The sequence below is a fragment of the Coturnix japonica genome, chromosome 2, assembly GCF_001577835.2.
Source record: "Coturnix japonica isolate 7356 chromosome 2, Coturnix japonica 2.1, whole genome shotgun sequence".
NCBI lineage: Eukaryota > Metazoa > Chordata > Aves > Galliformes > Phasianidae > Coturnix > Coturnix japonica.
The window spans coordinates 68,577,747-68,593,122 of record NC_029517.1 but is presented as its reverse complement, the minus strand read 5'-3'; the positions used below and the strand labels follow the sequence as shown (position 1 = coordinate 68,593,122).

The 15,376-nt window shown below is 37.6% G+C and overlaps 1 protein-coding gene across 2 annotated transcripts in view; it reads left to right on the top strand.

Annotated features, from left to right (window-relative positions):
* The first annotated feature begins 2,454 nt into the window (after nt 1-2,454).
* The window catches only part of DEK (DEK proto-oncogene), a 36,635-nt gene continuing 23,713 nt past the window's right edge, over nt 2,455-15,376 (top strand). The window contains exons 1-7 of one of the 2 annotated variants that reach the window (XM_015854739.2): nt 2,455-2,586; nt 3,079-3,199; nt 3,867-4,049; nt 6,718-6,850; nt 8,321-8,469; nt 9,622-9,690; nt 10,559-12,169. In XM_015854739.2, coding sequence (XP_015710225.1) covers nt 2,576-2,586; nt 3,079-3,199; nt 3,867-4,049; nt 6,718-6,850; nt 8,321-8,469; nt 9,622-9,690; nt 10,559-10,570 — 678 coding nt within the window. In that variant the 5' untranslated portion in view covers nt 2,455-2,575 and the 3' untranslated portion in view covers nt 10,571-12,169. Of the gene's footprint in view, nt 2,587-3,078; nt 3,200-3,866; nt 4,050-6,717; nt 6,851-8,320; nt 8,470-9,621; nt 9,691-10,558; nt 12,170-15,376 lie in introns of those variants that run through there. The other variant, XM_015854738.1, reaches the window with a different exon arrangement.

The window sequence follows — 15,376 nt, the reverse complement described above, 5'->3', positions numbered from 1 at the left end:
GTTGGACGGGGCCCTGGGCAACCTGATCTAGTAAATGTGTATGTTTGGTGGCCCTGCCAGGCAGGGGGGTTGGAACTACATGATCCTTGAGGTCTCTTCCAACCTGGGTCATTCTGTGATTCTGTGAGGAGACCATAAAGTTTATTGGCTGTGCTGTATGTTACTAAGAATCTAGCAACTCAGTAACTATTATTACCAACTACTAAGTAAATTATTTATTAACACGAGCAGCTAATGGACCTGTGACTATTAGCAGTTTCATAATTATGTGCAAAATTATATGACTGTATACTGGTATTTAGCACTTTAAAATGTTACTAGTTAGACAGAAGTGCAATTGAAACACAACTCGGACTGTTACATCCCACACCATTTACTTGGGTGCAGCTCCATCCCACTTTGCTCTGTGCTCCCGTTTTGGATGTAGACTTGATGGAGAATTCAGCTAGCTTTTAAAGGCTATTGCTCTAGTGTCCCAGTGGTATGAGTCCTTAGGTCACTCTCATAGTGCTCCAGTTTCTATGTTCCTACTGTCTAAAACATGTTATTTCACAGGAAGTCTCCTGAATAGTCTTTGCCTTGTGCAGCATTAATATGTTGCCTGGGTTTGTTTTTCTTTCTATCTTATACACAGACGATCCATCTAATAAAGCTACATTTTCATGCTGTTTTTAAGCTTACATAGATTCCTGCTGTCTTGGCTCCCTAAAAACAAGTAATTGCCCTTGATGATTATTTGGGCAGTCTTCAGGTTTCCTGCAATGCTCTGGTACTCCTGTAAGACCTGTTGCTTGGATAAATCAGGTAGCATCAACTGCTAAAGTGACAGAGATAGGTGGAAGACATGAAGTGATGTGACAAGATTCTATTCATTGTAGGAAGTTTCTCTCTTAAAAAAAAACTGTATCTGTTCTGTTTCTAAACCATTTGGCCTCTTCTCTCGTGTAATCAATGACAGAACTAGAAGGAATGGTTTTAAGCTGCGCCAGGGGAGATTCAGGCTGGACATTAGGAAGTATTACTTCTCAGAAAGGGCAGTCAGGCATTGGAATGCACTGCCCAGGGAGATGGTAGAGTCACCGACCATGGGAGTGTTCAAGAAATGTTTGGATGTTGTGTTGATGAATATGATTTAGCTGGGAAGTATTGGTGATGGTTGGACTTCTAGGTCTTCTAGGTCTTCTGATCTTCTAGGTCTTTTCCAAACTTGATAATTGTGTGATTCATTCTTAGTAGCCCTTATGTCCTAACCTAAAATGATAATCACTCATTAGGTTAGAACCTTGTGTTAGAGCCTTGTCTTGAAGTACAAAGTATGCCCCATCATTGACAAGAGTCAGTGTTTTACAGGACTTTTAACAACGAATTTGTGCTTTCTGATTATAGAAGTATATATTAAAATATTTCTAGTCCTAGAAAATTGAATAATTTAAAGATTGACTGTATTTCCATTAATTTTTGTGAAAGCTGTGCCTCTGAGCTAAAATATAAGTGAACATGTTTGCATATAAATATGTACCATTTGGAAATATCAGTATGATTTCATTGAAAATTGTATTTAATCAGAAATTAGGAATCTCGGAATGCCATTGAAGGTGAAGAAAATCAGATGTTGTTTTGTATGCACATTCTGTACGTGATTCGGAAAGTAGTTAACGTTTAATGAAAAATACTGATGCCATCTGCAAATGTTCTATAGGTTCTGGGCAGAATAAAAGGAGCTTAGCCTTGGTAAAATTTTCAACCAGTGTAGAAACACCAGAAAGAAGATCTGTAAAACTATTGAAAGTGATTCCAGGTCATACATGATAATGTTAAAAATACCTCAGAAGAATAATATTTGGGGATTCTTTTAAACATTTTTGTTAAGAAGAGATGAAGAAAAGGCTAAGGAACTTTATTCTTGGTTTTAGATAGGAGTGATTTTTCTCATTGTAAGGACTGTCTTATTATGATGAAAGAGTGAACAGGACTGAGCTAAAGGCTTAATGACCAACCTTGTAAGTTGGGTGGTATGTGTAAATACCTAAATTCTTCATGCAGAATAAGAGCTTCAACAGTGCATTCTGTGTAAGGCTTTAAAAAGCAAATAAAGCTAATCAGCTGTACCACATCATATACTGAAAGTTTACTATTCTATAGCAAGCTATACAGTATGAAATGCACATCAGGCTTCATGTAATCATAGTTGCACAAGCATGTTTTGCATGTACTGTATTATTCATAAGCTCAAACTGGCAGGTGATTTTTCTATGTAAGTTATTAAAAAGAATTACATTACCTAGACACCAAGTACTTAGTTCTGATCTAGCTGTCATGAGATAAATATAGGCATAAACTGTGTAAGTAAATGTTCACTGGTGTAGGCGCAAGTTTTCGTTGACAGTAAGCTACAAAGTAGAACAGATTTTTCTTCTATGGAAAATCAAACGTAATTGGATGAAGTCCTTTAAGCTGCATGTACTAGAAGTTAATCTGTGTTCTATTCCAGGTTGCTTCCCTAAAGAAGAATGTGGGTCAGTTCAGCGGGTTTCCATTTGAAAAAGGAAGTGACCAATACAAAAAGAAGGAGGAGATGTTAAAGAAGTAATGATTTCCTTTGCTACTTTATACAGTCTGATTCATGCTGTACCATCTTTTTATTTTCAGGTTTTCTTTACAAAATTTACATTCCATTTGTGGTGCAGGCTTTCATCTCTGTGACTTAAAACCTTTCTCCATCAGAATCAAAATCCATCTTTGCTAACTGTATATCAAAAGTACAGTGTTATTCCTTGAATTGTTGTGAAATGAATGTAATGATCTGTAGCATTTAGTGTAACAAAGCAATGATTGTTGGTGGTGGTTTTTTGTTTTGTTTGTACTGTTTCTCTACATAAGCTACTTCCCTATTAACAGAAGATGATGCTGCAGATTGGTTGTAACTGGACTGGAAGGGTTTGGAAATAACATAAAGCAGTAAATCTAGTCATAACAAATCAATATCAGGATGTAGGTAAAAATCAGTCAAATGTTATCTGTTGTTTATGATGTGATACTGAATACTTTATTTTTTCTCTTCCTTTTTTCTCTCTCCAGATTTAGAAATGCAATGTTGAAAAGTATCTGTGAAGTACTTGATTTGGAAAGATCAGGAGTCAACAGTGAGTTGGTAACCAGAATCTTAAACTTCTTAATGCATCCAAAATCTTCAGGCAAGGTGAGATATGGGTTATGCTTGTTTTAAGAACTCTGTCCTGGTGAAGAAACGCAGCTGTCTTTATGCTTTAAAGCACTAAACAGAATTTGTGATTAATGTGTGAGCTAATTAGGGATGGCCATTCCGAAATTCCAGTAGGCAGCATGTGCTCTGTAGGTGAGTGGAAGAGAATAGACATAGTAGAATCACATAATGATGTTTAATCTAATAGCAGTATCTAGGTAGGTAGGCTTTTGTTCAGGAAACTTATTTGCAGCAAGCACTGAGAAGTCATGTGTAGAAAGTCCGCACCTACCTTTGGGATGCTGATAGTACCGAGTAACAACAAAATGCAGTTGTCAGCTAATCTGTTGCTAGTAGAAAATGTTAACCTTTATGGGTAACGTTAAATGTTCCTTCTGAAATGTTTATTTGTGCTTACGTAATCCCTAACTGTGGAAGACTTCTTTGATTAGGGGAATAGAAGGGATGCTTAGCTTAGAAATGAAATTCAGTTTAATTTTACTCTGATTTATCACTGTGCTTTGAATTTCTTCTTACCACAAATATTATGATATAAGAGTCACACATACAATTGGTCTGGTTTTTAATTTTGAAGGAATTTATATTTTTCTTTACAATACTCTATTGTATTCCTTTGTGAATAACATGCATCCCTGGCTTTCAGCCATTGCCGAAGTCCAAGAAGACACCAAGCAAAGGTGGCAAAAAAGAACGCAGTAGTACTGGAACAACGAGGAAAACAAAACGCACCAAGTGTCCAGAGATCTTGTCAGATGAATCTAGCAGTGAGGAGGATGAGAAGAAGGAGAAGGATGACTCTTCAGAAGAGAAAGAAAGTGAAGAGGAGGTAATGAGGGCTCTTGTCTTGCTTTTTCAACATACAGCTAAAAACATTTCTCTGCAGTTTATTGGTGTGATTGCAAGAAGCTGGTGATTCATGGAGCGTGCAAGGCTGGAGAGGTAATCAATGTTTTACTAAATTAATGGTTTAAAAGAAAAAAAAGCATTTAAAAATTTATAAGAGATCTTAATTTTTGTAGTGCTATAAGGTTAGGGAATCGATGAGATAATGCAAAGGTTCCGATTTTCGTTTATATTCTTTACAAAGCCATTTGCTGGTTGACATTTTAGGGCAGTCAGAACTTGAAGTATAATTGATGGGATTCTTACATCACCTCGTGAAGGTTTTATTAATGTAATCTTCATTTCAGTAGTAAATTCTCAGTGTCTTTTTCGGTGAGACTATGTCTGTACTTGTATCTGTATCTGTAGGATTTGAGTGGATACTTTCACAGAATGACCTGGGTTGGAAGGGACCTCAAGGATCATGTAGTTCCAACCCCCCTGCCTGGCAGGGCCACCAAACTTCCACATTTACTAGATCAGGTTGCCCAGGGCCCCGTCCAACCTGGGCCTTGAACACCTCCAAGGACGGGGCATACCTAGAAGTAGTTAACTCTGAAGTGAGTACCGGTCTATGACTTAGCTAGCTACATTGTTTTCAGATCTTGGTTCCACATTTCTTCTGGATCTTATGTTTTGATCTCTCTTTTGAGGTTCTGTAGATCACAAAGCTAAAGGAGGCAACAAAACAAGCAGCCTTACAAAGATCCCTGTGTTTTACAAAGTGTTCTCCCTATTTGTTGTTCTTCTGTATTTTCTTTGAAACTTATTGCAGTCGTCTATAACAGCAGGGAGATTAAGTTTAAAAAAGAAAAACCTTTCACTGTGCATTCAATTTCAGTCCTGGATGTAGGTAACAGAAAAGACACAAAACAGGGAGAGCTGGTGCAGATGCCACTGGTTTAGTCCGTGTGTCTGAGGTGCAAAAGGAAGAAATAAGAAGGAGCTACAGGCTCTTATTCTATATTTTCTTTTTTTAGTGGGATTTCCCTTTTAGCCATAGGCAAAGCCATAGAACAAACAGCAAATAGTTGGTTGATGTCAGAGGGAATTATTTATGTGAGCTATGTATAGCCTTTGACTCCAAACTGAGATCGTTATTTACTTGGGTTGCATTGCCTCTATTGAAGTGCAAGAGTGGCAGACTGAGTAAATAGGTCTGAGCTATAGAAAAGCTGATATATGTAGCTTGAAGCATTGAACTATTTATGCAAATACTAACTTTCAGAAGTGCTCGTGTTAATTTAAATAGAAGATTCACTGAAATTGTTTGCATCTCCATACAACAAACAGAATTCTGACTTTGCATTTTTCTTTTCCCTTAAACAGTGAGTCAAAAGAGGGCAAAATACTAAAAGTTAAATTTATATTTGTTCATCTCTTCAGCAGTACAGTCTCCCTGCTGTGAGGAAAGGAACGTGGCTTTCAGAGCCAGGAGTCTGCTTTTAGAAACTTTTGCAAGAATTCAGCTATTTAAGAAAAAATAGTAAACCCTGTTGATCTAACTGGGGCTTCTTTGGCTTCTTCCTAAAGGTAGGAGGAGTTAGATGAGCACCAGGCAATAGCCCGGTGTACGCTGAAGGCTTTGGAAGTTGAAGCTGACTTGCATGGAATAAAAGCGTAATTATCATGAAAACACTAGTATGCTAAATGAGTTTGAATATAGGAAATGGTGAAGCAGAAAATGCCTACCTTTGCAGAGCTTTGAGGTTATACCATAAAGAGGGAAAAAAATATATATATTAGGTTTATGATAACCTTCAGTGTGTTACAGGTTGTGTTTCCCCTGCTCTTTTGGAATCTCAGGCTGAAGTAGTTAAGAGCTTCTCTTTAATGCAACAGTATTTTATTGTTATTTTGTTTTTTAGTCTTTTATATCTGGAAGGGAAAGATACCTGGAGTACGTCTGTATTTTTTTAAGCTTAAATACTAGTGCTGGTTTTAACCTCAGATTTTGTAACTAGAGATTGAGCTTTTAACAGGAACTTTAAGTGCAAGTTTAGTTACGTTTGGGGCGATTCCTGAATATATTTTCTGATGTTAAGCAGGGAAGGTTTCAATTCACTTAACAGCTAAATACTGTTTATTAGTTGTACAGCTGCAATTGCAACTGTAAGGGAGCAAGCCAGTATAAAGAAATATATTCTATTAAATAATAGTTCCAGGGATTATACCAGATATCAATGGGAGTAGTAGTTAATACTTATATAAACTAATTTAGTTGTTACTCTGTAAGAAATTTTTAAGCTCTAATTATAAGCATCTGTAGCCTTGAGCAGCCTGATCTAGTGGAAGACATCTGTCCATGGCACGGGATCCCTCAAACCCAAACTATTATGTGGTAACTAATTACAAATAGAAGGTTGCAGTATGGCTAAATTATGAACATAATCAGAAGGCTCTAGTTTGAGTCTGTATAGAGGGACAACATGAAATTCATAAGAATGTGAATGTTTTCACCCTATGGTTTAGAGGTAGATATCGCTAGTAAAATGTATTAGTGTTGTTGATGTAGTTTGTACTGACAGAAGGGATGATTTCTGTTGCTTAAGAGGGGTATGGATTAATCAGTTATAAATCACCATTTTAATCTTCCATTTTCTTTCTTATAGCCCCCTAGAAAAGCATCTAAGAGAGACAGATCTAAAAAGGTGACTTCCAAACCCAAAAAAACTGTGAAGGGTGCTAACGTCAAGAAGGCAGATAGCAGCACTACTAAAAAGAATCAGAACAGTTCTAGAAAAGGTAAATGGCTTTAAATCTTTTATCATACATGATCTTGTACCTTAGCAGGGATGCTTAGACAGGCTTCTTTATCTAATGGAGTTTGCCGAGTTATGGATTTGATGTTTCTTTCCTTTCAATGGTAATTTAGAAAAAAATACATTTTTATGTCTATGCATCTAAAGTATCAGCCTGGTTCTGTCTTATGTTCTACTAAACTTTACTTAAATCTTATAATTGATGCTGTAGTGTATATATCCAACTTAGTCTCCTATTCAGCAGCTTTTGATATCCACAGCATACAGGTATACATCCTGTTGCTCTTATTTTGCTTACATCTGACAAATGCATGTATACAGTGTAGGCAGCCCACTCAGCAGTGGCCTTGTTCTGAGGAGGAGCTTCAGCCAAATGATCTCTGGAAGTTCTTTATAGCCTTAAATTCTCTGACCCTCTTGGAGTTAAAAAGCCATCCCAGTTGCTGTATCCATTACTAATCCAGCATACATCTGTGTTCCACAAGCATTTAATGCCGACACCAGCAAATGTGTGCTTTCACAAAGAAATCAATTAAAACTAACTACTTCATTTCTCAGGGAGTTAAGAAAAGCAGCAACTCTCAGATAAAATAATATATATGCTCAGCTTCTTTCCCAGCCTTGTTTCTCAGTTGTTAGGTAGTCTGTGCTGAGCTTAATATTTTTCAGTTTGCCAATGGTACTAACATGATTGACTGTGTGTTTGTACACTTCATTTTACCACTGCAATATATATATGATGTTATATAAGTGCTTTGCGTATATGTGTGTTGTACAGTCTCTGCTTAGTATCTTATTTATTCCTACTGCATTTCTATTTTGAGTGTACATCTACAGTACAAAACTCAGTGTTAAGGAGGTCATTTTGAAAGCTCATTATCTCACTTATTGGCATCTTGTCTGAGAATAGAGGCACTGACGGTGTGCTGGAGTCACTCAGTCTCAGTGTTTTACTGCTGGAAAAGATTATAAGACTGTCCTGTTCCTTTTCACTCCCTTAATGATTCTCCTTGTTTGTTTTGAGTGCTGCTTTCTGATGGCATGTTTGGTATTACAGCACTGTAAAATTATGAGACCCTAGTGAGCAGTGCCACCAGGAAAAGGAATCTAAACTCCTTTTTAAAGCAAATAAGTATTGTTTTAGGGCCTCTGTTTTGAATTGCTGTCATAAGTGTTGTTGGTTTGCTTTGATAGATGAATGTAAACAGATCCATACTTCCTAGAGTATGTATTGATTTATAAACTGATAGTTTAAAAACAGTAATGCAGGTGTATAAGTTCAGTAAGTGTAATACTGATAACATTAGCTTTATTTATAAAATGATGGTCTGGCAAGATATCCATTTTAAGGGTGAACATCTGCATCAGATGTTCTGATAGCTTTTGTTCTGGAGAAAGAATGCAAGCAAGTTTAATACCTTTTATTATAATCTGAATTATTCTTCATATTTAGAAAGCGAATCTGAGGATAGTTCCGATAATGAACCTTTAATTAAAAAGCTGAAGAAACCACCCACAGATGAAGAAATTAAGGAAACTGTCAAGAAATTGTTGGCCAATGCAAATTTGGAGGAAGTCACAATGAAACAAATCTGCAAGGAGGTAAGCAAGTGATTTAGCAGTTTTTGGGGGACAGTGAGTTGTCTGTAAGTTGACTTTTGTCATCTGTTTTTGTAAGCCTTGGCTTACACTCTACGCGTTTCTGAAACAAAATGGTTTTGCCTTGATTTATTTACTAACAGCTACTACAAGGAGAGCTTTAATCTTAAGGTATGCAATGCTGAATGTTCCACTGGGGAATGAAAATCTCTAAATCAAAAATAGCTACATGGAAAGCAGTGCTGTTACCTTCTAAACAACTGCTGTGTATTAAGGTGCAAATATTAGAGCTGTTAAGACAGTGCAGATTTTTTATGTAGAAAGGGAATGTCTGTGTCCTGCTCTGTGCACATTTCTCCTGCTCGCCTTGCTCTTTGCTCCTGTATCCTCTGAGTCTGTTCAGTGCAACTGTTGCAGAGTAAGTGAATGGTTTTCAGCTGAGATAATGGGTTGTATGAACTATGCAAAGAAGCCACTGAGATGCAAGACAGGAGCTGAGGAATGTGGGTGGAGAAGGGAAAAGTGACCATGACACAGAGAACACTGTTACCTTGTCCCTTCTTAGGGTAAGATAAGTCTGAAATGTGGTGAGCTGGAATAAAGTCTTCTGCATTTGTTGTTGGTATTGGCATTCGTGGTGGATGTTGTTGTTTAACTTGTTTGATATCCCTTCACTTCTCATTCATGATGGTTAACCAAAGAGCAATTGGAGAACAGCACTTAAATATATCTATGCTTATATTGGTAACTTGGAATATAACAATTCCACTTATTACCAAAAAAATAAATAGTGGGCACTGAGGCTTCATTTTGATTTTTATTTTTTTTTTAAAGAGGGTATTTGTCTGCTTAGAAAACATGTAAGACAAACATTGGAGAATTCTTTATTTGCTTGGCATGGCTGGTTAGGTGTTCCAATTTGTTGATGTATTGACAATACCAATTTAGTCAGTGACCAGACATGAGAAATAGATTTATTTAAATTTCATGGTCAAAATAAAGACAAGGAAATAAACAGAGTCTCCCATCATTAACAGAGTTTTGTGATACTAGAAGTACAGCACTGCTTTTTTGCTCTTATTTTAAGCTTCTGTTCATAAACTACACTGAAAATGAGTAACTCAAGGTTGTATTTTGTTATTCTTTTTTTTCTAGGTGTATGAGAATTATCCCAGTTATGACTTATCTGACAGAAAAGACTTCATTAAAGAAACAGTCAAAGAGGTAAAGACTTGATTGTCTAGAGATATATTTTTTCCAAGTCTACTAGAAGTTGACATGATATAGTTTTACACCAGTTCGCCTCCTGTGTAGTGTTGGGAGCATCCCAAACCTCATTGTTTTGATAAATGCGAATACAGGCTATTTGCTTTTTTGCCCTTCTTTTTTGGCTCCCCTTATGTGGGGTGTGTTGAGTGGTTTTGTTGGTTATCGGTTGTTGTTGTTGTTATTGTTTGTTTTGTGGCTACTGGATTTTTTTTCTGTATTTCTCTTTCTAAAATAACCAGTCCAGACTTTTTTTTTTCCTTAGCAAACTACTCAAACTACTACTTTGAGTTTCTTTAGTAACCAGAACTAAAATTAGAGCTCTCCCAATTTTTGATGATGACTTTTGATTTTGAAGGCTGCATTTTCTTCCAATTGCGGCTTTGGCTGTGAGTTGCTTTGTAACTCGTGCACTGACCACATCCACTGATAAGAACACAGAGATTATGTAAGTTTTGTAGGCTGGAAAGCTCTACAAACAAGAGAAGGAAATTGGATAAAGAGAGCTTATCTCTGTGTTTGTCCCTTTTCACTGATAACATGGTTATGAAGCTGCCTATGAGGTTTTTTCTTGTGGGTTCATTTGCAGGCGTTGAAATAATACATGACTGTCTAGATAATAGTTACATCTGTGTGCTGTGCATACATACGTATGTGTTGTTATCAGCAGACACAAGTCATTTGTCTGCTGGAGGGATGTTCTTGGGCTTTCATGACAGCAAAAGTTGAGTGCATTTTCTTGATACCCTGATGCTAAGGGAGAGGCATTATGTACATTGTAGGTAGATGCAGAGAAAGGAGAAAACTAATACGTTTCTCATTTCAGTTGATTTCATGATCTGATTTGACTGGGAAATGGAAGAATCCTGATTTTGTTTCCATGGATTTGAAGATACGATAGGCACCAGCAAAAGGAATGTGTCTTACCCTTGTGGTATTTAGCCAGAACTGATTCTGCTGATCTAAAGCTAAGAGTGTTAATGTAAATCGTGTCGTCTATCTTCTTTTTTAAAGCAAAAAAAAAAAACCACCAACCTACAACAAAACATGCATTTAATGCATGTTTTAGTTGAACATTCTTATGTTTTGTGCATGGTAATAAGTGTTCCCTTTTTTTTTTTAATAGTTTTTGTACATCTTGGATTGCTTTGAATAATTAGATGGATTAGAATCATCACAGCTTTTTAGTCTGCATTACTAGCTTGCAGGAGACTTAAAAATCAAGATGAAAGCTGTTTATCTGTGGATATACATGCTGAGACTGGAATACTGCATTACTGGTTTTTAAAAAAAGAAATTGAGTATATATCCATTCTGAAAGTAAAAGGAGTTAATGGCACATTAATGTCTTTCATAGTTTAAACCATTCTACAGATGCAGAATTATTCTAGACCATCATTACTGTCTTGCATGTTTAGGCACTTGGAATTGTCAAAGCATGGTAACTAATTGGCATCTAGATGTTATTTTTGTACTCCTAAAAGGCTTTCTGTTGTGTATATAAAGTTATTTCTGATTTCTTTTGTGCAAATCAGTTTTTACTCTTATCTTAGAGGATTTATGACATGAAATGTCAGCGTTCAGCAGTGAGGCTGTGATGGAAAGCGAGGTGCAGGAGTTTGATTAAACTGCAAATGAGTTGAGGTTTTACAATGTTTTTCCCATCTTGTACAGAAATGAAACTGTAGTTTTATACTTAAGCTTTTTGGTGTTTAATTTTGTACAAAGACTACAGGTACATTTGTTTCAATGGCTTGACCTTATAAATAAAGTTCCTGTAAAGACTATAGGAGTTTTTTTTCATATCTCACTTTGCAAAAGAGTCTTTTAGTATCTTGACTTGATGGCCTGACGTCTCAGAAGTGGATATCCATGATGTACAGTTAGGAGGTGCGATAGCTTAGGGAGCCCCCAGTGGGGTTTCTGGATTGGGCTTTGCTACGTGGTTAATCTCTGTTTTGTATGGGAGCCCTCTTCTGAACCTCAGCCGTGGTGCCTCAACACGTGTGCTGGTACTTGTAAGTCTGCAGTCTTCAACTTTGACCCACAGATTTTTGGATCAAAGTGAACACTTTGCATATATGTTTCTGCTGTTTGGGTTTCTGTTTTCCAAATGCATTGTAGCTAATATGGGAAGTCCCGCACTTAACATGTGAACTAATAACAAATGTGGAAGTGTGGGCTGCCATTAATGCCAAAAGTAAAGAATCCCTCTGACTACAGTATTAATGGGAAGACAAAGCATATTTTTGCATTTTATTATTGTACAGTTGGGAAATAAGTGTTCATAAGTAATGTAAGTTCGGAAAATGTTCAGCCAGTTAGACTACTCAGTCATCACGTATTTGGACTTTCTTTGCGTGTAATCATTTATAACAAGGCTGAATGTAACGGGGTTTTTTATTCAATAAATGTCTTTCACAAAAATGTAAATCAATGTTGATGGTACGTTTGCTTAAATGTATAGTAAAAATAATTATACAGAAACAAGGCTGCTGTCTTCATCTTGTTTGGTAGAAAATACCTAAGCCGAATTCAGCAGGCGTCCCTACTTAGAAGACTGTTTCTGAAGGGCATGTCTTTGCAACAGGACCTAAAATCATATGCTCTGTTACTTAATTTTTTTCCCTCTGAAATATTTGAGTATAAAGAATGCTTTGTAAATTTAATGATATTTAATGATATTTAAGTGCAGTTCTCAGCTGAGAAGAAAAGTCTGAACTATTGCTCAGATAATCCATTCCAGTGTAGCTGCAGCTGATACATGATTCCACTGTGTGAAAGTCTGTGAGACCAATACTAGAAGATACATTAAAAAAAAATCTGCTTTTCTCAATGCTATTGGATGTAAAACACAGCTGATCAGAGCTTTAAATCCTATACAAAATAGGCACAAAAGTTAACAGAATAGTGTAAGGCATATACCTTGAAAAACATGCGGGATTATATCCTGACCATATTAGTCTAGAAAAACCAGTCTGACTTCTTGATTTGATTTGCTTACCACATAACTCCTACATGACAGTGTATTTGGTTCTCTTGTTTACTTAAGTCTTTGGTATTCAGTGTTCTGGTTGGTGACCTGTAAAAACACATACATTAACCTGAATGACTTGCTTGCACAAGCAGCTGTTTTCATGAGTGATTTTGGTGCTTTGAATGAGTGTGGGTCTTGTGGGAGAAGAAAATGAAGGGGGCTTGGTGGAGAGTAGAAATTTGGTGGAGGGAGGATGCTATGTGTCTTTAGGCAAAGAGCTGAACTGGAGTTCTGGGTTTACCCATGGAATACTGCTCAGGCATGTCTGCCTGAATTTAGAGTAACCACCAGTAAGCAGGGCTTAAAAATAAACATTTTAGAGCTCAGTGCTTACTTTGTAATACTGCCTTTAGTAGCCAGCATTGCAATTCTGGGAATGGTTATCAGGTCTTTTTGCTATTTCAGAAAGAAGGTAGCTCATGACTGCTTGGGTAGGCTTAATTCTTTTCAAATCAGAAAGTTGTATGGCAAATGTATTGCAGAACTGAAGAATACTTTAGGTTGGAAGAGACTTGTGGAGGTTATCTGGTCCAGCCCCCCTGTTCAAGTTGACCATAATCAAGTAGCTTCTACTGAGCCAGATGGAAAAAGAGCAATCATCTCGGGAATGTTTTCACTTTTTATTTCTATTACTTTTATTTTAGCTCCTGTCACTTAGAACAATGAAAAATCTGTAAGGTACCAGAATGTTTTGTCTGGAACCTTGCAATAAGAAACTTAGTTACTAAGTCTATGATTCTCTTGCTGTAAAACATTAAGAAAGCATGTGATTTTTGCTCTTCAAATAAATGTCTTCGAATTCAGAAGTACTTATAAGAGCAAGTAGCCAGGAGTTGCGTATCAAAAAGTATGTTCAGATGGACCTTAATTTACAGAAGTGGATTTATGGGAACGTAATAAAGTTTAGCAAATGCAGAACCCAGCTTCTGGGAAAAATAAGCCCTTTAGTACTTCAGGTCTGGATGAGCTCATTTCTTTTTAAGCAACTTTGCAGAAAATCTGCAGGAAAGGACCTGGGAAGGGGCAAATGGTGATGCATCCAGTAATTTGGACAGAATTCACTTGTATACCCCTGTATACCCTGAGACAGAACAACTTCGGGGGGGGGGGGGGGGGGGGGGAGGAGAGTTCAGGGGATGTACTTATGTAGCCTGTGATCTGTAGATCAAGAAAAGCAAGTATTTCCCTACGTTCAGTACTTGGGATCCTGCCTTGGGACTGCTGTGCTCATCTTTGGGCTCTGAGAGATAAGGAGGGTGTGAACATCCTGGAGTGAACCCAGTGGAAGGCCACCAAAATAACAGGCATGGAGCACATGATGATGTAGGAGGGGATGTTGAGCAAGGTGAGCTTACTCAGGGCCTGGAGCATCTCCCCTATGAGGAGAGACTTAGGGAACTTGATCCAGGTTTATAAATACCTGAGGCGTGGGGGCCATAGTGGTGAGGCTGGGCTCTTTTCAGTAGTGCGTGGGGACAGGACTAGGGGTAATAGGATGAAAGTACAGCATAGGAAGTTCCGCACAAATGTGCGCAAGAACTTCTTTACGGTGAGGGTGACGGAGCACTGGAACGGGCTGCCCAGGGAGGCGGTGGAGTCTCCTTCTCTGCAGATATTCAAGACCTGCCTGGATGCCTAGACCTGGTGTAGGGAGCCTGCTTTGGCAGGGGGGTTGGACTCGATGATCTCTAGAGGTCCCTTCCAACCCCTACAATTCTGTGATTCTGTGATACTCATCCTTAGGAAGAGACAGGTAAATGGGGTCCATATTGCCAGCCAATGAGAGAGTAGAGAGCAAGCAGGGGATGGGAGGATCCCCTTTGCTGGAGATGTTCAGGGAGGGCCCTGAGCAACCTCCCTTATAGTGGCTCTTCTCTGAGAAGGACCTGCAACCAGATCTTCTCCGAAAGTTCTTTCTGACTTGAACCACAATTCTATGAGAATGGATGAAGTACTTTGCATTTCTTGAGAAATTCATTAATTGAGCAGTTTTGTTGCTCTGAAACATCTAATAACTTTGGGGTGATGGTATAGCAGTGATAGGCTCCTAGAAGTACGGTTTGATGAAATTCAGAGAGTATGTGTAGTGCACGTATGGTCTTTGGCGATTTTAGAAAATGCAGCTAGTTGGGAGGAGGGAGAGAAACTTTAAAGATCTTTTACTAATAAAATGTTCCTAGTTTTGTCCATGTCTAATACTCAAGTTAGCAATAAAAGATGCTCTCTTTGAAGAATCTCAGGCCATACATTTTGTGAAAACCTGGCTCCTTGTGTTTTGTGGGTAAGAGGACAGCACTGGTAGCACATTTGCCTTGCCTTTCTGCCTAAGCTTGTTCACTGGACTGAAGCTTAAACTTAATACTTACTTCACTTTCATTTATGAGCTAAATTTTAGGCTAACATTTTAGAACTAAAATGAGTGAAAATAGAAATGTGTATCACCAGCTATTTTATTGATGGGAACTGTGGGCCATGATGAAATCTAGTTCCTTGTAGCACTTCATTTTAGAAGTAGCGTAGGTATTTTACTTGTCAGTCTTTAGAATGAAATTGCAGGTGAACAGGGGTCTTGAAGAAAGGTAATGGAAATTCAAGGAAGAAATAACA